Source organism: Pongo abelii, chromosome 2 (genome assembly GCF_028885655.2).
Source record: "Pongo abelii isolate AG06213 chromosome 2, NHGRI_mPonAbe1-v2.0_pri, whole genome shotgun sequence".
Lineage (NCBI taxonomy): Eukaryota > Metazoa > Chordata > Mammalia > Primates > Hominidae > Pongo > Pongo abelii.
In genome coordinates this window covers 13,184,217-13,207,221 of record NC_085928.1, presented here as the reverse complement: position 1 = coordinate 13,207,221, position 23,005 = coordinate 13,184,217, and the positions used below count along the sequence as shown (strand labels likewise).

Below are 23,005 nucleotides of genomic sequence, written 5' to 3'. Positions count from 1 at the left end.
TGACATTCTCACCTGGTATGAAAATGGAGCCCCAGCCATCAAAGGGGCCTCCTACCCTTTCCCCAGGATGATTATTCCCTGCCTTGGTCAGTGAAGGGAGCCACCAGCACATGTAGACACCTCCTAAGCACAGGTGCAAGGCAGGCACGTGACTGGTTTACACTAGAGGGCAAAAAGAAACGCAAACTCTCCCACGTGCCCTGTTCACAATACTGAGTTATGACTCAGCCAGTTCCCACCGCTCAAACCAGAACAGCAGCTGTCGGTGGGGCTGCGGAGCCCACAACACAGCTCACAGCAGAAGGCAGAGCAAGGAAACCACGGAGTCCTGCACCTGGGATGTCGCCTCAGAGACCAAAACAGTAGAAGGATTCAGAAGTGCACATGAAACCACTGCCCCCTGCCACATAGAAAGCCAAGGGGAAGCTGCGCCACACCTGTCTGACAACAACCCTACAGGGCAGAGGGTCTGCACACCTGCATGCGCAATGCCCAGGGAAATCCAATACTTTAATGGTGCTTCCCAAAGACACGGCAGCACAGGAAGAGCAGGCAGCCTGGTGCTGGATCAAGCCCCGGAAACCTGTGGTGTGATCTGCTAGCAGAAGCGGCTCACACATGCTGAGACAGACAACGCAGACAGCCGGGAAGCAGAACATGTGGCGGGTCCCTCTCTTCTGGTGGTGCGGAGGTTTGAGGAGTGGGGGGATGCCTTCCGTGAGGAAAGAAAGGCAATTTCCTGTATTTCTCAACTCATGCTTGGAAAAGTGACACAAGTCTGAGGTCTAAAAGAAATCAGGCAATAAGTCAAAAGAAAGCAAATCAATTCTGCAGGAACTGGGAGCTGGGAGGGAGCAAGAGGAAACCCTGACAAAGTTGTGCCTGACTCTGGGACTGTGGAATTTTCCACATTTTACAGGTGTCTGCAGCAGCCCCTACTGGGTCTGAGGCTTAAGCCTGAGCCAGAAGAGACAAAAAAGCAAAATCAAAGGCCCTGAGCAAAGGAGACAGGACTGTGACCAAGTCCTCTGTGAGAAGTGGCACTGGCTGGCACAGATGGAAGGCAACCTGGAGCACCTCCCTCCATTTTAGATAAGATATTCTGGCCAGGGAAGAATAAAGGTCTCAATTCCTGCCAAAAAGATTTTATTCAATACATAAATTTACCTTGTTTGCTTTAAGACTTATTCATCCAACTATTTTTCAGAGGAAATAAATGCTTTAAAAATTGAACACAGGCAAAATTAAGAGAATCAGAATTAAAACAGAAACTCTGTCTAAAGAATACAAAGGATAAGTGCCAGGGCTCTAGCAGTGGAGACAAACAGGGAAACACACTGGGTTGCACTGATTTATTTTCTGGCTGACGAAAAAAAGCAGCACATACAATACCGTGCAGCCAGCGTGTACCCAGCCAAGCTCAAATGTACAAGTAACTTCTTTAACCTGAGAGCCATAAAGAAGAGTAAAGTGATAATTGACAACTTGGGACCCAGAACTTCCAGGCAACTGCTCACCCTCTGTCCTCCCTAGGCCAAGGGTGTGCCCTGTTTTGAGAGAAGAGGAAAGCAGCCATATTTCCAGTCTGAACCACACATCACACTTCCGCCTGTACAATTTCAGAACAAACAACTTAGAGTCAACTTCTAGAAGGTCCTGAAAGAGAAACCATTATTCTGACCATTAAAAAGTATAAACAGGTTCAATCATAGGTTCTGGGTAAAGATAAGAAATTACAGGCAGTGGCATTCTCTAACTCCAACCCAGCCAGGAACAGTGCATTAGAAAAAATGCCCGCCTTGACGACAGAAGCATCCCTTAGCTGTGGATGCTGTTAGATGGCTTCTCACAGCAATGTGACCTGCAGGGGATAAATAAAGCAACTCAAAACCTCCATTCATAGAAACAGAGTCCTTATCATAAATGGAATGAATCCTAAATAGAAACAGGTAGTTTCCTTCTTTTTGCAAAGAACAACTTTCCAAGAGCAGGCCACAGAGGTGGATTTAAAGTCAGACATGTGAATATTCCATACCCCTAAATCCCACAAGTTGGTAACTAACAGTCCATTCAGGGAAACAAGAATGAGAATAAAACCAGAGTGAGAATAAAACCGGGACAAAGAGCTCCCTGTGGCGCTGGGAGATAGGCCTGTTATCAGCTCCATCTCCAGGGCACAGGGTCAGGGGAAGTAGAGCGTGCAGCGCTGCCGGGGAATTGCCTGGCCAACTCCAGCCCCTGTGACGCACAGAGCCAACTGCACAAGATTCCAGGCCTTCTCCCTCTGTTCCACTGTTTGCAGGATTCAGTGGAAGGGCCTTTAATCTGGCCAGATCAGGAGGAGACACAGCATTCAGTAAACAAAGTAAAGGATACTTAGGACTTACAAATGATAGCCAAGATCTGCTTCAAATATGGGTGTGGTTCGGAATACAAATGAAACCAGACTGATCATGAGTTAGTAATCATTAAAGATGAACAATGAGTACGTGGGGTTTCATTTCACCATTCTTTATTCTGAAACTGTTCCAGAATAAAAAAAAAAAAAGAAATCATACATATTCACTGTGGAAATTTAGGTAAATATTAAACAAAAAGCCAAAGAAGAAAATAAGCCTATCACCTATCAGAAAAATATAATCCTGTCACTTGAGACAACCACTGTTACCATTTTGTTCTATTTCCAATCTTTTCCACATTTTTTCTTTCTTTTGTTTGCAAAACAGAAGTATACTGTCCATATTGTTTTATAACCTGCTTCCCATGCCAATCTTAATTTATCTTACATATTATTCTGGAAATTCTTAAAACATAAAACATTGGGTTGTATCTTCCCTAAGGACAATTTTTCCTAGAATAGGGAGCCGAGAGAGCAAAGTTACTATTAGAGCCATCTGATACTAATACCTTACATATTATTCAAGTCATTAAATTTTTTTTTTTTTTTTTTGAGACAGAGTCTTGCTCTGTCGCCCAGGTTAGAGTGCAGTGGCACAATCTTAGTTCACTGAAAGCTCCGCCTCTGGGGTTCACGCCATTCTCCTGCCTCGGCCTCCTTAGTAGCTGGGACTGCAGGCACCCGCCACCACGCCCGGCTAATTTTTTGTATTTTTAGTAGAGACGGGGTTTCACCGTGTTAGCCAGGATGGTCTCAATCTCCTGACCTCATGATCTTCCCGCCTCAGCCTCTCAAAGTGCTAGGATTACAGGCGTGAGCCACTGTGCCCAGCCTCAAGTCGTTAAATATTTTAAATAGTATGACTGTTGCGTAGTCTTTCATCCAAAAGTAGTCCATCAACTCCTTCCAATTTTTTGTTACCATAAGGCTGTGGTGAGCCAGGAAGGATGACATGTTTTATAAGTACGTGATGTCAAGTGAGAGATAAATTGCTTAGTATGCACCTGAACATAAACTGACAGCACAATGGAAAAGAAAAGGCAAAGAGAGATGCTGGAGGCTCATCGGCTGCATAATTCTGAGCACTTATTAACTTTCCAGGTATTCCCTTTTGCAAAGGTCGTGGTGAGGAATAAGAGCAAATTTCAACAGGTATAAGCCTGAAACTTGCTCACAAAGTGCCTCTCCATCAACAATAATTCACCAGGTCCAGGCAATGAATTGAGAAAATCTGCCAGCATCGCCTCTGAAATGCTTGAGTCTTGAAATACTGTGTTTTCAAAGGGATGAAGATTTCATCCATTGGGGATGGCACAGGAAGGTTCCATAGACATAAGACTGGATCAAATGGCTTCTCGAAGATCACTGTGGTCCAAGTGATCAATCATGCCCTTTCAATTCATCTAATTGAATAAAATGTACTCAGACACTGCTTAGGCCTGTAATTGGGTTCTTTCTCCAGAGAAAGATGAATTTCTCTCCCAAAAAAAGAAAATCCATAAAATCCTCAAGGTGGGGAGATGAGGGGGATCCTATGTCTTCTCTGCACTATTTTTTTCCCCTACCAAGAAGCAGAATTTGGCTGAATGTCTGTGGAGAACGCCTCCTATAGTCAATAGCTGAAAGTCAGGCAAAAATATAATTTTTCTTTCTGAATCAAATTCATAAACTATTTTGTGAAACATTTGAAAGGTTCAGAACTGAATACATCCTAACCGTGTTTCCATGTGTCTCTCTCAGACTGCTAAAAGACACCAGGGACTTCTGAATCAAACCATTTGGCTCTGGCCAAGTAGCTGGGAAGAGGCCACACTGCAGCCTTCCTGGATAGGAAGCCACTGCTACCTTCTTCTCCAGGAGGGGCCCACGGACTCTGTGATGGGCAGAACCACAGTGGGATCAAGAGAATGGCAGATGGCTGTTGCTGCTTTCTTTACATTTTACCTTCTCCTTATCCATTTCCTTCTGCCATTTTGGTTTTTTATTTCAGAAAGGACAACTGGGGTTTTCTTCCCATCTTGTCAAGGATTGAGCGGAGAGGAAACAGGAGTCTGTGTGACACAGCAGACTCAAGCTCTGAGGTCAGAAACTGTGTAAGTGAGCAATTAAGTGCTTATCACTTAGTAAGTGAATAGCAGCTGCCATATGCAGGCTCTCTAGACTGAGTTCTAGACTCTGACCCTGCCCTCCCCAAATGGAAGAGTCCCCACCTATTGAGGAATCTGCCTGAATTTTCAAGAAAGCATTACCAATTATTCACACTCTATTGATGACCACTATGAAAAAATACTAAATGTATGCACAAAGACTAAGAAGAGACACACACATTTTTAAAGTATGTGTTATGATAGTGAATTTAAGAGTGGTTTTTTTTTTGTTATTGTTATTGGGTTGTTTCAACAGTAGAAAATTATTTTAAGACTATGTTATCACCAACATTCCATTTATATATTTTGCTAAGATTGGAACCTCTTGAAGCATGAGTTCATTTCTGATCTAAGTCTAGGCCCTCCCTCTGGATTCATATATCACAGAGAAGCAGGAGGAAAACAACTAGAATTGCAACCAAAGATGCCACACAATTCTTTTTCTTTTTTTTTTTTTTTTTTAAATTTGAGACAGAGTCTCACACTGTCACCCAGGCTGGAGTGCAGTGGCGCGATCTCCACTCACCGCAACCTCCGCCTCCTGGTTCAAGCGATTCTCCTGCCTCAGCCTCCCGAGTAGCTGGGATTACAGGTACCCGCCACCATGCCCGGCTAATTTTTTTGTATTTTCAGTAGAGACAGGGTTTCACTATGTTGGCCAGGCTGGCCTTGAACTCCTGACCTCGTGATCTGCCTGCCTCGGCCTCCCAAAGTGCTAGGATTACAGGCATGAGCCACCACGCCTGGCCTCACACAATTCTTTTTCAAATGGGTTTCCCAAGAGAGCAATCTCTAAGGTTTGCCAAAATTGGTCCAGAAAGCTCTACAAGCTTCTATGCCTATGACTTGACCTTTACTTTTTTCCCCTGAAAATAAACCAAAAAGCCAATGTATAAATGCAGACAGCTGTCTTCTGGCAGACAGTACTCCATTGCATACAATCACACCCTGACACAGAGACCCAGACCAGCCCAATCCATTCCCAAGCTCCGGCTGATTTGACTGCTGTAGATTTCCCAGAGGTTCCACTGAGCTCACCCTCTGACTTCAGAGTGGTCAGGAGCCACATGCTGGGGCACTCAAAGACTCCTGCAGGAAGTACCAACACCCACTGATGCTCTCTACCTTGACGTCCCCGTGCAGGGACAGGACCAGAAAGGAAAGTTACCTTGCAGACGGCTGCCTGGAGTACTGCATCAAAGCCCCCCTCAGGGGCATCTCGGTTCCGGGACACCCTCTGTTTCCGAACTTCCTCATTGAAGCTGTCCACTCTGTCTGTGAGAGGCAGCAGATGGCGGAACCCAAAGGAGGGGACGCAATTTGGAAACAACTTGTAACTAGAGGGAAAGAAGAGAAGAGTCACTTTTCCATCATTGTCTGTAAATCTTAACCAAGTGTTCTGAGCATTCACTGAGTGCCTTGAGAGGCACCAATAACTATTTACTCAGCACCTACTACATGCTCCTAGGACAGGCACAGCGGAGAGAGCAAAGATAAATAACATAGTCCCTATTCTCCAAACATCAGCCCTAAACTGCTGGCAAGGCAGTATATGCCAAGTTATAAATGAATGGTATGGACAAATGGTTCAAAGGAAACAGAGATAATAGTAGGCTACTGTGGTTGGAGGAAGACTTGACATAGGCATTGCAAGATATTTGGGACCCGAGGTGTGGGCCAGCCTAGGCAGAGTGGAGAGGAAGTGTCCTCTGGGCTAAGGAACGTGGATGATGCCCAGTGAGGGCAATGTAAGTGCAGTTACTCCATGCAACCAGCTTCTACATCAATGCTGCTGCCACGCAACAAAGGATCACAGGATCACATAATCTCGTCATGTCAACCCACTCAGTGACCAGGATGTGCAGGCACATGGACAAACGCTGAATGGAAGAGGAATGAAAACATCTTATCTGCTTCTTCATTCGTTTCTAAATATTGTACCAACAAACTATCAATTCTGCTAAATGCAATAAAAATTATTTAGAAACTAAGCATCTTCAAATGGAAAGTTATGTCTGGAAATTAGGAAAGAAGGAAGTATTACACATCAATAGTAGGTTAATACCAAGCCTTTCTCCAGAAATACGGGGTGATCTCCTTTTCAGTCTCCTGTGGAGACTCCAGGTGGCCCCATTTCTGAAGGAAGTTACTTTCCATTACAGCTCTAAGAGTTTCAGCTTGATCTAGAGCTAAGAAAGTTGGAAGAGAGAGCTTATATTGTTTTACCAATGGGTTCACAAAGTAAAGGGAAGAGGGGAGAGTGTCCCAGCCAGAGAAGAGCATGTGCAAGAGTCCTGTGGCAGGAGGGAGCACAGAGCACAGGACAGAGGGAGGTCGGGGGGCTGTGGTGCAGAGTAATGGGTGAGGACGGGCAAGGAGGAGCCTGAGAGGCAGGCTGGGCCAGAATGTGCAGGGTCTCCAGCCGTGTTAAGGAAGTCGCTCTTTCAGGATACATGATGGAAAACGAGCACTAACAGGCCTGAGGGAAAGGCCTTATAATCTAATTCAAGCTGCATACATGGGAAAGAAAACAGCCTTAGCAACAGCTAGGAGGACCCTGCCTTAAATGCTGTCAAAAAGCAGCCTCACCAGGGCAGGTCTAGGCAGGCTCCCTTCTGTAAAGGGGCAATCTTTGGTTCTCTAAGGGGCCATTCCATTCCCTCTCAGGGCTACAGTCCCTTCTCCATCCACACAGTCACAACAACACAGCACAGAGTCCCCAGCAACAGGCCCACCCTGCACAGAACCAATCAGCCCCACTCCTGTGATAGTCGTGCTCTCCCTCTCAGCGCCAGCGGCAGCGATGGGATCTCCCTGCCTGGCTTTCCTTTGTGTTTCTCCCTTCTCCTTTCCTGAAATCTTCATGAACACCTTGTACTTGGACAGGTGGAACTCTCTTTTAACCTCAGCCTCGGGCCACCCAAACTTTCCATTACCTCCTCATTTTGTCATGAAAAGAACAATCATGGAAATTACATTCCCAGCTGGAAGAAGGAACTGAGGTCCCATCTGTAGCTATTTAGCAAGTGGATCATAGGCCCAGAAGGAAGTAAGTCTATCCAAACTCTCCCCATCTCTCTTCCTCCAAGATCCTGCCCTCGCCTATGTGGCTCTGGCCCATGATTTAGGACTTCAGGTGTGTGTTTTTTTACACTTGGTCCGGCTGGTTGTGGACGGGGAGGAAAGAAACTGAATAATGATTGCTATTTAACCAGGAAAGCTGTGAGAAACTCAGCTATAGCTCAGCATGTTTTACCTCCTCCCTTTCACTCCCGCAAACAGCAAACAGCAACGAGCAGATACATTTTTACTGCAAAGAATGACTGTTAAGTAGTTAGGAAATAGAAAATGTGTTTGCCAGAGAGAAGTCTTCATTGCAGAGAATTTACTATAACCAAGTCAGAGTCACTTAGGAAAAGAGCTTTGTCACACAGACGCTAGAAGTGTCTCCATTGACACCGGAATAGGATGTCACCTGTGACGAGTTATCTGACTTAACCCCAGAACAGCTGTCTGAGTGGCCTGAAGATCTGGATGTTCTGGCGTCATGCCAGGAGACTATCCTACCCACCCCTCTCGTGAGTCTGTGCTGTGAGACCCCAAATAAGCGCCACGCACACAGAGTTACTAAATTAAGGATTATTAACAAGGGAGATAAAAGATAAAACATATATGGTTAAAGAGCCAAGGGAGTGTCTGTGTGTATAAAAAGCGAATCCAATTTGAAGACACCAGACCTAGGCAAATCCAGAAAACAATCTAATGCCTCAGGAGAATATCATGGATCAAGCTGACATGGAAAGGCTCTCCATGTCATGGAACAGGAATGAAAACATTTTATCTGCTTCTAACTCTAAACATATACAACTGCTGGATAAAATGTAATTTAAAATATTTTAATATATAGCCTAGGCTGGAAGCTTAGAAAGTAAATCCCAGAAATGAAGAGGAAACCATTCAATAAATGAATGGACCTTTCAGAAGTATTTGGTTTTGGCAAAAAAAAAAGAAAACACCAAAAAACAAATGAATGGACTTAAAAGAATAGGTGGGGGCTGGGTGCAGTGGCTCACGCCTGTAATCTCAGCACTTTAGGAGGCTGAGGCAGGCAGATCACCTGAGGTCAGGAGTTCAAGACCAGCCTGGCCAATGTGGTGAAACGCCATCTCTACTAAAAATACAAAAATTAGCTGGGCATGGTGGTGGGTACCTGTAATCCCAGCTACTCAGGAGGCTGAGTCAGGATAATCACTTGAACCCAGGAGGTGGAGGTTGCAGTGAGTTGAGATCCCACCACTGCACTCCAGCCTGAGTAACAGAGCGAGACTCAGCCTCAAAAAAAAAAAAAAAAAAAAAAAAGGTAGGAAATGGGCAGGCATTCATGCCAAGGACCCCTGCAATGGGTCAGGCCTTGACTGAGGCCCTACAGGCTTGGAGCAGGGTCTACCAGGAATAGATGCTGAGCCTCAGTCCTGCACAGGGCTGAACACTGGAATAGGGCTGTCTGCATAAAGCCAAACAGTACAATGAGCTGCTGTGCCACTAAAACCAGAAACAGAAAACTCTGGCTACTGGTCTAGGAAAGCAGCACGGAAGCTGACCATCTACCATGAATGAGATGAACTACCCATAAAAACTGTAACTCCAGGCCTGAGCAATTGGAATACACTGCTTTTATGGTGACGACATCTCCAATTGAAAAATTAACAGAAAAACTAGTCCCACAGTGAACCTGGAGATTCTCAACAACAGCAAACATAAAACTGCTCTGCAGAGATGCCCCCACAACCTCCAAGGAAGAGCTAATGAAAAGCTTATAAATCGCATAAAAAACAATTCATGAAGGCATGTCAGCAGGTCCAATACACTGACTGGCTGTGGATCCACCTGAAGGATCCACAATTCAAGAAACAGAAACAGAATAATTTAAAACACTTTAGGCCGGGCGTGGTGGCCCACCCCTGTAATCTCAGCACTTTGTGAAGCTGAGGTGGTTGGATCACCTGAGGTCAGGAGTTCAAGACCAGCCTGGCCAACATGGTGAAACCCCATCTCTACTAAAAAATACAAAAATTAGCTGGGTGTGGTGGCACATGTTGCCTATAATACCAGCTACTCAGGAGGCTGAGGCAGGAGAATCACTTGAACCCAGGAGACACAGGATGCCATGCTGCCTGGACGTGGGGAGACAAAGCTCGGCCTGCTCACCAAGCCACAGTGTGCCCCCAGGCTGCGTGTACCTCCCCAGCTTAGAGAAGAGAGCTTCACATAACTCAGGCCTGAGGTTTCCTTCCACATTCTCATTCTTCACTGGACTTCCTGCCTTACAAGTAGCTTGTCAGTGTGCCTTGTACTCACTGTCAGGAGTTTTACTGTCTGCAACAGGCTCTGCCTTAGAGGACTTAGAGAGTGAGCTCTGAATAAGTAATGTCTCATAACTTTGAATATTTAAATGCTGAGCGCCTAGAGCCAGCCCTTGATTCTCTGCCAGCTTCCAATCTAGTGTCTCGGTCAGTGGAAGGGCCTTGGAAGAATGAAAGTGGGGACACACCCTATCTGTCTGGAGACAGGGCCCAATTAGGACAGAGGTGAAAAGAAGCAAATAAAATCACTATTCCAGATGAATTGAAAAAAGGCTTAAGGCTTGCGGTTAAGATGCTGTTGCTCCTGGTAAGCAGCAAAATTTCAACAAAAAACATTTGGCACCCGGACTTAGCTGAAAAGGGCCTTGGAGACAGAATCAAAGTAGTAATAGTCTCTGTGGCCACCTGTCGCCAGGAGGAAGCTAAACCCAGCAAATGATGATGCCTAGTGCCTCTTCGTGGTTAAAGAATTTAGAGTTCATTTTTCTTGTCTGTTTTTCCACCAGTGTCAATTCCCAACACCTGAAAAGATCTAAGTCAGCTTCTAGGAGAGTATACAGAAGGATCCGGAGGGATTCAGAAGAGCCCATGCCACCAGCACACTAACCTGCTCCCACCAACCAGCCCAACTTGGAGCTGGGAGCTCTGAAGGCTACCAAAGAGGACTTGTGGAGAGGGAAGGGCTCAGGGATTTAAGAACAGCTCTCTCCCCTTGGTGGCAGCTGGAAGACCAAGAATTGAGAATGGCATCACAAGATGGAAGGAGCTGGATCCCTGAGTTACTGCATGGAGAGCTGCCAAGGAAAGCAGCTCAGCTCTCATCAGATTTTGCACAAGCAAAAAAAAAAAAAAAAACAAAAAAACGTTCATTGTGTCGAGCCACTGAGATTTGGAGACTGTACATTACTGCAGCATAGCCTACCATGATCCTCAGGTAAGCCCCTAGGAAATGGGGGTAGAGTGGTTTTGGAGCAGGTATTATTACTCAGCCTAAAGTAAAGTATCTGTGTTGTAGTGTGATTTGAATGGGGAAGAAGCCATTATATTAAATGCAAATACAGGCCAGATGCTGTGGCTCATGCCTGTAATCCCAGCACTTTGGGAGGCCAAGGTGGGTGGGTCACTTGAGGTCAGGAGTTCAAGACCAGCCTGGCCAACATGGTGAAACCCCATCTCTACTAAAAATACAAAAATCAGCCAGGTGTGGTGGCAGGCACCTATAATCCCAGCTACTCAGGAGACTGGGGCAGGAGAATCGGCTTGAACCCAGGAGGCGGAGGTTGCAGGGAGCCGAGATCGCACAACTGCACTCCAGCCTGGGCAACAGAGTAAGACTCCGTCTCAAAAAAAAATGCAAATGCAGACTCTAAAAGTAGTTTGTCGGTATTCATATTCCAGCTCTACCCCTTGCTGTTTGTATAATATTGGGTAAGTTATTCTCTCTAGGCCTCAGTTTCTGCATCTTTAAAATCTGGCTTATACCTACCTTAGAGACCTCAACAGATTGTTATGAGATTTAAATAAGATAATCCACAGAAAATATTTAGTATGGGGCTTGACACCTAGTAAAAACTTAAGTCTTAGTTGTTCCCTATCTCATGACTAGTTTTGGACCTTACAACACAAACCCTCACTAAAGTTAAATGTGGAGATAAGGAAAGCAAGAGTTGGAAGTTACCACTCACTGCAGTCACTTGCATAATCTTGACATTTAAAGAAACTCCTGAAAGACTAAAAAGAAAAGAAACCAACCTAGTAGAGGTTGTGTTGCATGGGCTGAAGAATGCAATCCCCTCATACAACCACCACCCCCAGCATGCACACAAACATCCCATGGCAGAGACCTGCTCACTAATCCTATTTCTTCTGATTCCTGGGCCTACAGCTACACTAGTTCCCAGCCTCCTGGCTCAGTCCTGTTCTGTCTAATAGCATGTGGGAGCGGCCATGGCAAAGGCCTATCCTCCTATGCATGATCCTCTAGGCAGCATGACCTTAGGAGCCATGTGTGGAAGATGGTAAAGCCTGGAAGATGGAAGGCACCTGAGTCCCTGAGTCACTGCTTGCAGGAGAAGTTCCACGGACAAAGAGACCCAGTTGGATTTGAGGAGCAGGAAATAAACTTCCAGCAAGTTTGAGCCATTATACACTTTGTTATTATAGACTCTGTTGCAGCAGTTAGAGACACCTGTTTTCTAATAATATGTCAAATCTTTTCTAGTTCAGGTGTTTATGTTGAAAAAAAATTCTTACATTTAAAATAGGATTTTAATCTAATTATGTGAAAATAAATTATAGTTATTTATAGAAAAACAGGGACAAATTCTGAATTCATTTCTCCCAAAGCACCTCAGTTACTACAAGCAAGGGGAAAGTTTAAGTTGCCCTGCCTGCTGCATCCCTGATAATCTGATCCATCACTCCCTGAGGACATTTTCTGAATTCTATTAATGTGAGCAAATGGTGCTGTGCATGGCAGGCAGGAAAATCAAAGGGTTGTGATCATTTTATCTTTACAACCTTGTGACAGTTCACTCACTTCGTCACACATCAGGAAAGGAGAGAATGTATGCTTATCATTAATCAAATTAAACGCCTAAGCCTGGCCACCCCTCCTAACCAATGCCTTCCTTAATTCTTTCTTTGAGCTAAATTTTCCTGCTACTCCATTCTCCCACCCTTAAGTACCCAACAGAAGGGCAAATGGTCACTTACCCAATGCATGGATTGGTCTGGTACCTCGGTGCTGTGTAGGAGAAAGGAGAGATGTCCTTATCAACAAAAGACCCAAATCCCAAACGGAAGTTGCTGGTGAGCTTCCTCATCTCCTCCGCGAGTTTGGTGCCCAGGCTCCGGATATTGTCCAAGTCATCCTTCATGGACAGGGAGAGGTCCATCAGGTAGTACAGGTCCACAGGATAGTCCTCCACCTGGCGAACCTGTAGCTGGAAGGTGGTCTTGTCACCTGCACCAACAGAGAGGCCACGTGTGTTAGAGGTTGTGCAACCTGCTGAGGGCTGAGGGATGGGATTTGCTTTCAAAGCTAGTTCACCTCTTACTGTTCTTTAGTGATTGTGTGCCTCCCAGAAGATTTTTCTTGAAGTAAAGTGCCTGAAGGGAATACGGTGCTGAGAATGGAGGCCTGGGTTCTCCTTCCCAAACACTCAGCTTAGCATTTCTTTTTTATTTTATTTTATTTGTTTGAGACAGAGTGTTGCTCTGTTGCCCAGGCTGAAGTGCAGGGTGCAATCTTGGCTCACTGCAACCTCTGCCTACCAGGTTCAAGCGATTCTCATGCCTCAGACTCCTGAGTAGCTGGGATTACAGGTGCCCACCACCATGCTTGGCTAATTTTTGCATTTTTAGTAGAGACGGGGTTTCACTATGTTGACCAGGCTGGTATCAAACTCCTGGCCTCAAGTGATCCACCTACCTCAGGCCTCCCAAAGTGCTGGGATTACAGGCGTGAGCCACCACGCCTGGCCTGGGCTTAGCATTTCTAAGGAAACTCCTTAACAACCAGGCTCCTTGGTAGTGTTCTGTCTTCTCAGCAACAAGGACCCTTGGGTAATCAGTGGACAGTGAACCAGACAATTTCATGAACACAAACTGGGTGGAGAGTAGCCCACCAACCACATACCAACTCCAGAGAAAGACCCAGCCACGATGGGAATGTGCGTTTGAAACAAAAAGCAGGGAAGAAATGAACAAAAGAGGGGTGTGGGCCTGAGTAGGGAAGAACCAAGTTGGGGAGAGAGATGTGCAAGGCAAGGGAGGGCAGAGAAACAAAGACAGTTGTTTAAAATACCCCAATGGGCAAAAATATGCATGCTTATGCCACATCACCTGTTTTTGTTTCTATTTCTCTCGCCATTTACCAGACTAGTATTTACTTTGGGGGGCGTATTTGATGTTTTGGGACATCACAGGCACAACTCATTATCATCGGAAACTACATATATAAATACAGGAAGACAGATTCCAAATTTTAGCTCTATCGAAAAAAGAAAACGAGAAGAAAGAGAGAAGACAGTACTAGATTTGTCTACCAGCTACAATAAGATAGCCAACAGGCAGAGAAAAGGAGAATTAATTCAGAGGAAAAGAACAAAGAGAAAAGCTAGTGTCTGGCAGGTGTGGCCTTTGCTGTCTCACCCTATAGAGTTCAAAGAGAGGCTCAAGTCAGGGCAATAACTGGAAGACCCAGGCCACGATAATGATCTTGAAATCATTTCATAATTTCTAAAAACAAATCACTTAGAACCAACTTTAAGGCTCAACTCATACCAGATCATTCTATCTGCCTTGGGCTTATTAACCTTTCAGGAGTGTCAAGAGATGTCCTATTTATCCTGCAGTAGAACTGTCTATACATACTTGAAATTTGGATAGATTCTTTGTGCGTTTAGAGGCACAACAGCAAAGGTGGCCTCCCTCCTGCCCAGCGGGTCTACACCTGACTTGCCGGCAGCCACATCTCAGAGCAACCAGTCTTTCATCTCAAGCTGACAATTAGCAAACGGAAGCCTTCTTTAACTTGCAGGGAACTCAATCCTCTATGCTCCCTCTCCTCTTCCCACCATGACAACAAGGCATATTTCACTAACTAGACCACGAAGAATCCAATGATCAAAAGATTTTAATTCAAGTTCCAGCTCTGATCCTTGAATAGGAGTGCAACCTGGGCCACAGTTTCTTGAAATATAAAATGGAAGTAACAATGCTCACAGCATCAATTAAGCCTATGATGTGCTAATGAGGGAGAGCAGTGTTTTATGAGCAGTACAGGCTTGCACGGATGAAGTATGATTATGATCATTACTGCTTGTAGTCAGAGTGGCAGCTCTGAGCCTGCTTCCCCTGACTTGTCTTTGCGTGTACTGTTCTAGGCGCCTGAGGATTGATGGAGTTTGAGCTGCCTATTGGTATAAGCCTATTTTTTAAAACCATCAGAGTCTGACTCAAACAGAAGAATGTTCAAGGTTTTCTTCCAGAATGAATTCCAGGCTGCTGCAGTGTCTGCCTTTGGTCAGACAGACACAGCTGGTCCCGCCAGAGGGCTCCTTGGGTGCCACATCATAGTGAGGGAGGGGCAGGGAAGAGGGGGGAGTTGGGGGAAGGGAGCTCCCTCCTTGGTCCTTGCATGGGCAGACAACATTTGGGGTCTCCCAAATGGACAGAGCCTGCAATCCTATTTCCTCTGCCTGATGCCATGATCTTTTCACAGGTCTTCTGCATTTTCTGCCACCTGTCCCCCCAAGTTCCCACCTACAACTTATTTTATCCAAAATCTACTTTTACTTTTTGACGAATTATAAGAAATTAACAGATGGGCACTTTAAAACCAGGAAACAAATAATTGGCTTGGATTCTGGGAGGCGGAGAGGCATCTATGGGATAGAGGCTTGGAAGCAGGAAAGCTGGGTTTGAATCCAGACCTGGTCACCAAGGACTAGGGAGAACTCAGGCTCTCTTCAACTCACTGCTCAGTTTCTGCATCAGTCAAGTGGGGAGGATATTAACTATCGTAGGGATTAAAAGAGATAAACACCACACAAATGTTCCTACACAAAGAAAACTTTGGCCTCGGTTTTCCCAAAAGTCAATTACTGAAGCAATTTCCTGTGAGGATAAAAAGAGAGACAGAAAATCCTGCCAGCAACTTGAATTTCAACAGCTACAGCCTTGGGCATACAAATTTAACCCTAAATTTTCCAGACATGAAGGCTGAGGGAAAGAAGGCATGATATATAGGTCCCTTTGTATACTAAGAGGCTATCTATTCTGAAGCAAGAAACTTCTTGGCATTACATTCTAAGAGAAATTGATTAGTAAGAAAACACATACACACACACACACACACACACACACAAACACATCCCTTCCCAAAGGAAGGCTGCAGTTGTTAAAAAAGAAATACTGTGCCATTTTTCCAGAAAGAGAGGGATGTAAGAAAGATGGTAACACCACTGATGTTCAGAGTGAGGGTTTATTGCTGCCTCTAATATACTTGATTTTAAATGCCACAGACTCCTGAATAGGCCATGGCAATGACAGAATGTTCTGTCAACAGATCCTGGAGGGACAGACATTCCTGGTCAGATCTGTGGTGTGGGCGTTAAGCTTCCAGTGTACCAACAACTCCCCAAAAAGGGAGGCCTCTAACGTTAGCAGCCTGAAGGTGAAGCCATTAATGCATGTGAAGTGCACTTTCTGCTGAGAAAAGGTCTTGGGTATGTTTTCCACCTTTGGGTACACTTCCAGAACCATGCACGCTTAAGCACTCTCCTCCCTTCCAACTCCTTCCCAGCCACGCTGCTTTTCTTTAAAAACACCCGAGACTTTAAGCCAATCGCCACCTCCCGCTGCCCAGCAGAATGGGAAGCGCTTCTCGCCTTTAATTTGCCTATCTTGGTCTGTGCCCGTCTCTGGTGACACCATCCCAGCCCATGTGTCAGGATTCATCCTTCTCGGCTCCTTCCCTCTCCACTTAGGGTCTCTACAGGTTCATGTATCCCTGTGGCTATATCCCTTCTCTCTGGGGCTGTTCCATGTAATTCCTGCCAGCCTCAGGACCAGGGGCAGGACCAGAGAAATGGCAAACTCAAAACAGAAGCTGATCACCTGGCACCTGTGAAATGCTACCCCAGGCAGCCCCTCTCATGTCCTTCTGCTTGTTCCTGGTTCCAGAGTACCCAGCTCCAACTGCATTTTGCACAGAATTTCTACACTGCTCAGTTTGTAAGTACAGGTTCTTCCACTGTAATCGGGTATCAACTAGCATTCTATCTGAAATGTATTTTTAAAGCTTTCTTCTCTCTGCCTTCCCTTTAATAAAAAGTGAAAAGTTGGCATTTTCCTTAGGGATATATATCAAATGACAAACATTTCTAGAGAGTGAGTTGAGAATTCTAGCAAAAAAAAAATTTTTTTTTTTGAGACAGGGTCTTGTTCTGTCACCCAGGCTAGAGTACGGTGGCACAACCACAGCTCACTGCAGCCTCAACCTCCCAGGCTCAAGCAATCCTCCCACCTCAGCCTCTCAAGTAGCTGGGACTATAAGCATGTGCCATCACGCCTGGCTAATTTTAAAATTATTAGTAGAGACAAAGTCCTGCCATGTTGCCCAGGCTGGCCTCAAACTCCTGAGCTCAAGTGATCCTCCCCTTCAGCCTCCCAAAGCACTGGGATTATAGGTGCGAGCCACATGCCCAACCTCAAAAACTTTTTTTAATATTTATTTATTTTTTCTTCTTTCTTCTTTTCCCTCAGGTTTCCTGCCTTTGAGTCAAAAACTCTTAAGACTGATTTTGTTCAAAGTGTTAAGACAAAGTAGTACCTCAGCAAATAAAGACCTTTGCCATCCCAAAATAAATGCAAATGGTTTTTGATTCCCTAGAAGTACTATTCTGTGCTGGAAATTGAAAGAAAGAAGGGAAACATAAAAATCAACTCTATTATAACAGGACTACAACTGAACAGAAAATTAGGGCCCTGGTGCACACATTATAAATGAGCAGACAGCTCTTCCAGTCACTACAGCAGAAGGCACTTAGTATCCCAGGATTAAACCCAGATCTAGAACCAAATTATTGCCTCACTGGTTTAGAACAAGGATGCCAGGCTGTACTGCACCCCCTCTCCACCTCAGAATTGTGACTGTTGACCGATGGAACCAAGGAACAAGTCACCTGAAGACATGGTTGTCCTCCACAGTGTCTGCCTCCAAGCCCAGGGCTCTATACTTCTGGTTTCCTTTAAAATAACCCCTTATCCAGCCATCATCAAAAGACTTTCTTCATCTATTTAAGCTATATACACTCTCACCCAGGGTGGCAACTTTATTGCAGAAGCAATACCTAAAAACTGGCTCTTCCAAGTAGAACCTGGAAGGAGAAGGGAGGAAAAAAATAGGGGCTGGGAGGAAACCCAAAAACAACCAATTACCTGTAGTTTAGTTAATAGTATTGTAACCATGTTGGTTTCCTGGTTTTGAGAACATACTTTTGTTATATTAAGATGCTATCATTGAGGGCAGCAGAGAAGGGTACATAGAACATCTCTGTGTTATTTTTGCAACTTCTTGTGAGTCTAAAATTATTTCAAAATGTAAGAAAGCTACCAATCAAGGGTCATTTTTTAAGAGGTTAAAGGACTGAGGCCAATAATGACTTTAATAAACTCTTCTTAATTGCTCAGTGTTTCAAAACCACCTTTAGCTTGACCATTCTCGATAAGCTTTACTTTCAAGTTTATGTCCTTTCTTAAGGATTTTATGCTCTTTGTTAATGATTTTTTCTAAGGTTCTTATCCTGACATGTAGTTTCCAGTATTGAAATAAAATGGAAAACATGATTCTATATTTACACAAAATCCTGCTTAAAGCTTGGCAGTCCTTCAAAAAGTTAAACATAGAATTACCATATGACCCAGCAATTCCACTCCTAGCTATAGACCCAAGATTATTGAAAACATATGTCCCCACAATAGTGAGTACATGAATGTTCATAGCAGCATTAGTCATAAATGCCCCAAAGTATAGGATGTTAACTGTGGGGTTATTAAAAGAAAAAAGAATTGTCCCAATGTAGAAACAGCCCAAATGTCCATAAACTAAAATATAGTATATCTATACATCCACAATGGAATATTATTTGGCCATAAAAAGGAATGAAGTACATGCTACAAGATGGATGAACCTTGAAACATGTTGCTAAGTGAAAGAAACCAGCTAAAAGAGCCACACATTTTATGACATATAGGAAATGTCCAGAATATGCAAAACTATATAGACAGAAAGTAGACGGGTGGATACCAGGGGCTGAAAGGGGAGGGTGGGAGACGATAGGATAGGCAGTAACTGTTCATGGGTATGGGACTTCTTTTTGGAAAATGTTCTGGAATTAGACAGTGGTGTTGACTGTACAACCTTGCAAATATACTAAGAACCACTGAATTGTACACCTTAAGATGGTGAATTTTATGGTCTGTGAATTATATCTCAATTTAAAAAAATAAAAAATGTCCTGCTTAAAGTAGACAGAAATTCTTTTTAATTTTTATTTCCTTCCTGAGACTTACCTTGGAACAATTACTTCGCCTTCATGATTTTGCTGAGGCTTGTCCTTGATTAGTCTGCGATAAGTCTGGCGAAGTCTTATATTTCACTCAAAGTCTTATATTTCACTCAACAAATAACTATTATGAGGCATGGGGGGTAGGGCAAGGAAGAACACACAAAAGCATTTCTAAAAATATACAATGGAGGCCCAGCGCAATGGCTCATGCCTATAATCCCAGTACTTTGGGAGGCAGAGGTGGGCAGATGACTTGAGCCCAGGAGTTCGAGACCAGCTTGGCCAACATGGTGAAACCCCGTCTCTACTAAAAATACAAAAATTAGCCAGGTGTGGTGGTGTGTGCCTGCAGTCCTAGCTACTTAGGAGGCTGAGGCATAAGAATCGCTTGAACCTGGAGGCTGCAGTGAGCTGAAATCACGTCACTGCACTCCAGCCTGAGCGATAGAGCGAGACTCTGTCTCTCTCTCTCTATATATATATAGATAGATATATGAAAAACCAATCGCTATATACCTGAAAGCCCTCCCTAGAGTCAGGAGGGAGATACCCTGAGGCAAATGTGTATTTTGCATGACTGAAAATTTTGCTAACTGCGACATATCATTTTTCTCTCCCCACAAATTCTTCAGGTTTGCCTGTACTTCTCTTTGTAAATGTTAAGATTATATTTTCAAAATTTTAAGAGGCATCATTGGTTTCAAGTGTTTCTACATTTGGGAAACATATTCACAATGCTTGTAGGTCTTAGGAACTCGTATTTTCATCAGATCTCTTCCTAGTCTTCATCTCTTCATACTGAACCCTCTTCATAGTCTGGGTGTGTTTTCAGGAGGCAGTCAGCTCCTCCATCTGCTTGACACCCCCAGCACTGGGCTCTCCACCACGACACCTTCCACAAGACAGAGCTGCACAGAGCACCCACACTGTGGTTTTGTATCAACACAGGGTCACGGTTTCCATTTTATTTCTAATACCAGAAATCATATCATAATGCTTAGCAGGAGATGTAACTATACCAAATAAGAATGATTTTTTTCTTTAATTGAGCATATATTGAGTTTTATGCATAAATACGGATTGTATACAAAACTGCCGTTACTCAAATCACTTGTTTTTTATTTTGGGTTGTTGTTGTTGTTGTTGTTGTTGTTGTTTTTTAGAGTCTCATCTTCATCCAGGCTGGAGCCTCAAACTCCTGGGTTCAAGGGATCCTTCCACCTCAGTCTCCCCCATAGCAACGGGGGCTCACTATGTTGCCCAGGCTGGTCTCAGATTTCTGACCTCAATCAGTCCTCTCTCCTTGGCCTCCCAAACCACTGAGATTACAGGCATAAGCCACCACATCCAGCCTTCTCTAACTCTCTAACTCTTCTACAGGGACTGCTGTAAAGGCCAGTTGATAGTCAAACCAAACAACCATCTCTGCTCACACTCACACCTTAATTCTGATTTTAAAAACTGGATTTATTAAAGTGTGGACATCTTTGGATTTGTGTGGATTTGGATTTGCCTAAGTTAAGTCTACCCTGAAGAAGAAAGATTTGCCACCATAAAGGATACTTCTTGGAGAGAACACCACAGGCTTTGAGAGCTATTCTAGATGAGGAGTTCCGAAAATGTAAATTAAAACCTTCCTCCACAATGGCTCTGAAACTACAAACTCTTTTGGAGGTGTGAATTTTTGTCCTAATTTTCAAAGATTATTGAATGAAAATAGCATGATTATACATACATTATGATAAGTATATGAAAAATACAAAGAGGTGAATAAAGACAGAGGACATAGTAAAAATGAAAAATAATATGTTAAAGTGGATTATTTTTCTAGAATTTCATGTGTTATTGCTATACTATTACTATGATAAAAAAGAAAATACACTATTCTTATACAACACAATGTTCCAATATATTAAGAGTCTATAACAATTCCTATATCCCTTTCGGTCCAAACCCCGGACCCTGAGCCTGTCTTCACATAAGAGATTTCTCTTTCCCCAGAGGACATTACCAACCATCTGCCCACATAAGTGCTCAGCTGACTTTTTTCTACCCACTCACACAGCTCTGTAAGAGTTCCCTTCCTTTTCTCTCTCAATTCAGTATCTCACTAAACAAAAAGGCTGAGTGTCGCTTACAGCGAGAAGGTTTGCAAAAATCCTAACTTCAATTAATCTCAACACTGATTCCTGGGCAGGCAACCCAATAGTTTAGGCTTCTCTATCCAGCAAGGCCAACTTACACTCTTCTTTTGTTTCTTATTTTCAAGACAATTAAAATAGACAAAATAAAACATTTCTCAACTGTATGATGACTTGGAGCTCTTTCTTTAAAAACTCATGGTGCAGACCATACGATGATAACCACAGCAACAACAACGAGCTTTACTGGGTGCTTATCACATGCAGCACTGTGTTAATCCATTTCCGAGGCACTGAGCATCCCTGGTCAAACCTCCATCTGGCACCCTTGGCCACTGCTCTTTGAAAATAATAAAAATTTTAACTTTGAAAAGTTCACTGATACAAAAATTCCATTTAAGCCTCTGAACATGCCCATGAGGAACAAAGGTGACAAAGACCCTAAGATGCTGAGAGATGGAGTAACTTGCCCAGGGCCTCCGAGCTAGGGACAGAGCCAGAGCTAGAACCCAAGAGAGCCAGCCAGATCCATGATCTTTCCACTGCTACAAGCCTCCCTGGAGTCTACATAAACCATCTACAAATAGCTACTGCCAATGGTTTCCTAGACCATGGGATAGAAGAAAATGGCAAAAAATCAGTAAAATGTGAAAAAATCTGCCCCTTCCCAATAGCGTAATACCTTCCAATTTAGCCACATGCACATCCAACCCTTTGACATTGCAAGGCTTCTAATATGCAGAATATTCAATGATAAAAAGGGTGAACTAGAAACAACCATGGGTTTGTGGTTACCAAGACCTGGGGCTGAATCGATTCACCACTCACTAACTGAGAGACCTTGAGCAGGTTGTTTCCTTGTGTGTAAAATGAGAGCTACCTGGCTGGGCATGGTGGTTCACACCTATAACCCCAACACTTTGGGAGGCCGAGGAGGGTAGATCACCTGAGGTCAGGAGTTCAAGGCCAGCCTGGCCAACATGGTGAAACACAGTCTCTACTAAAAATACAAAAAAAAAAAAAATTGGCTGGGCATGGTGGTACACACCCAGCTACTAGGGAGGCTGAGGCAGGAGAATCTCTTGAACCCGGGAGGTGGAGGTTGCAATGAGCCCAGATTGTGCCATTGCACTCCAGCCTGGGTGACAGAGTGATACTCCATCTCAAAAAAAAAGATAGCTACCTTAAAGTTAGGTCAACTGTTTAGCACGTAGTAGGTATGCAAAACCGTTTCTTTATATTACATTATAAGTAATTATATTACCGTTTCCTTACATTAAGCAACTCTAAGGCTTGCAGGGCCCCATGGTCACAAAACAAAATATCTCCACTCTAAAAGTTTGTCCTTGCAGAATGCTACAGACTCAAATGGAATTTGCTGACAGGAAAAAACACTTTTTCCTAAAAGTGGCGTGTTTCCTGAGCAACTTGCATTCACTAAGGAGTAAATCTACCAGCATCCTCCTAGAATAAACCACAGCATTATTCACAAGAGCCAAAAGTTGAAGACAACCTAAATGTTCATTGACAGACAAATGAATAAACAAAATGTGATACACAATGAAATATTACTCATCCAAAAAAGGAATGAAGTGCTGACACATGCCAAAATATGTGTGAAAGTTGAAAACATTACATTAGTGAAATAAGTCAAACTTCAAAGGACAAATATTGGATGATTCCACTTATGGTAGGTACCTGGACTAGTCAAGTTCAGAGTCGGAAAGTAGAGTGGGCAGCCACTACACCCTGAATGACTGTAATTTCTGCCATCAGTTGCTCCCTGATTTAAACAAAATAAATAAAAATAAATGAAAAATAAAAAATAAAGTAGAATGCCGGTTACCAGGAACCAAGGGAAAGAGAGAATGAGAAGTTA

General features: G+C 43.8%; 1 protein-coding gene across 2 annotated transcripts in view; it reads right to left on the bottom strand.

Moving 5' to 3' along the window:
- The window catches only part of ITGB5 (integrin subunit beta 5), a 128,768-nt gene that overhangs the window by 70,880 nt on the left and 34,883 nt on the right, over positions 1-23,005 (bottom strand). For both annotated transcript variants that reach the window (XM_054551356.2, XM_024244997.3), the window contains exons 4-5: positions 12,624-12,873; positions 5,714-5,882 (exon numbers count right to left, since the gene is read on the bottom strand). In XM_054551356.2, coding sequence (XP_054407331.2) covers positions 5,714-5,882; positions 12,624-12,873 — 419 coding nt within the window. The remainder of the gene's footprint in view (positions 1-5,713; positions 5,883-12,623; positions 12,874-23,005) is intronic.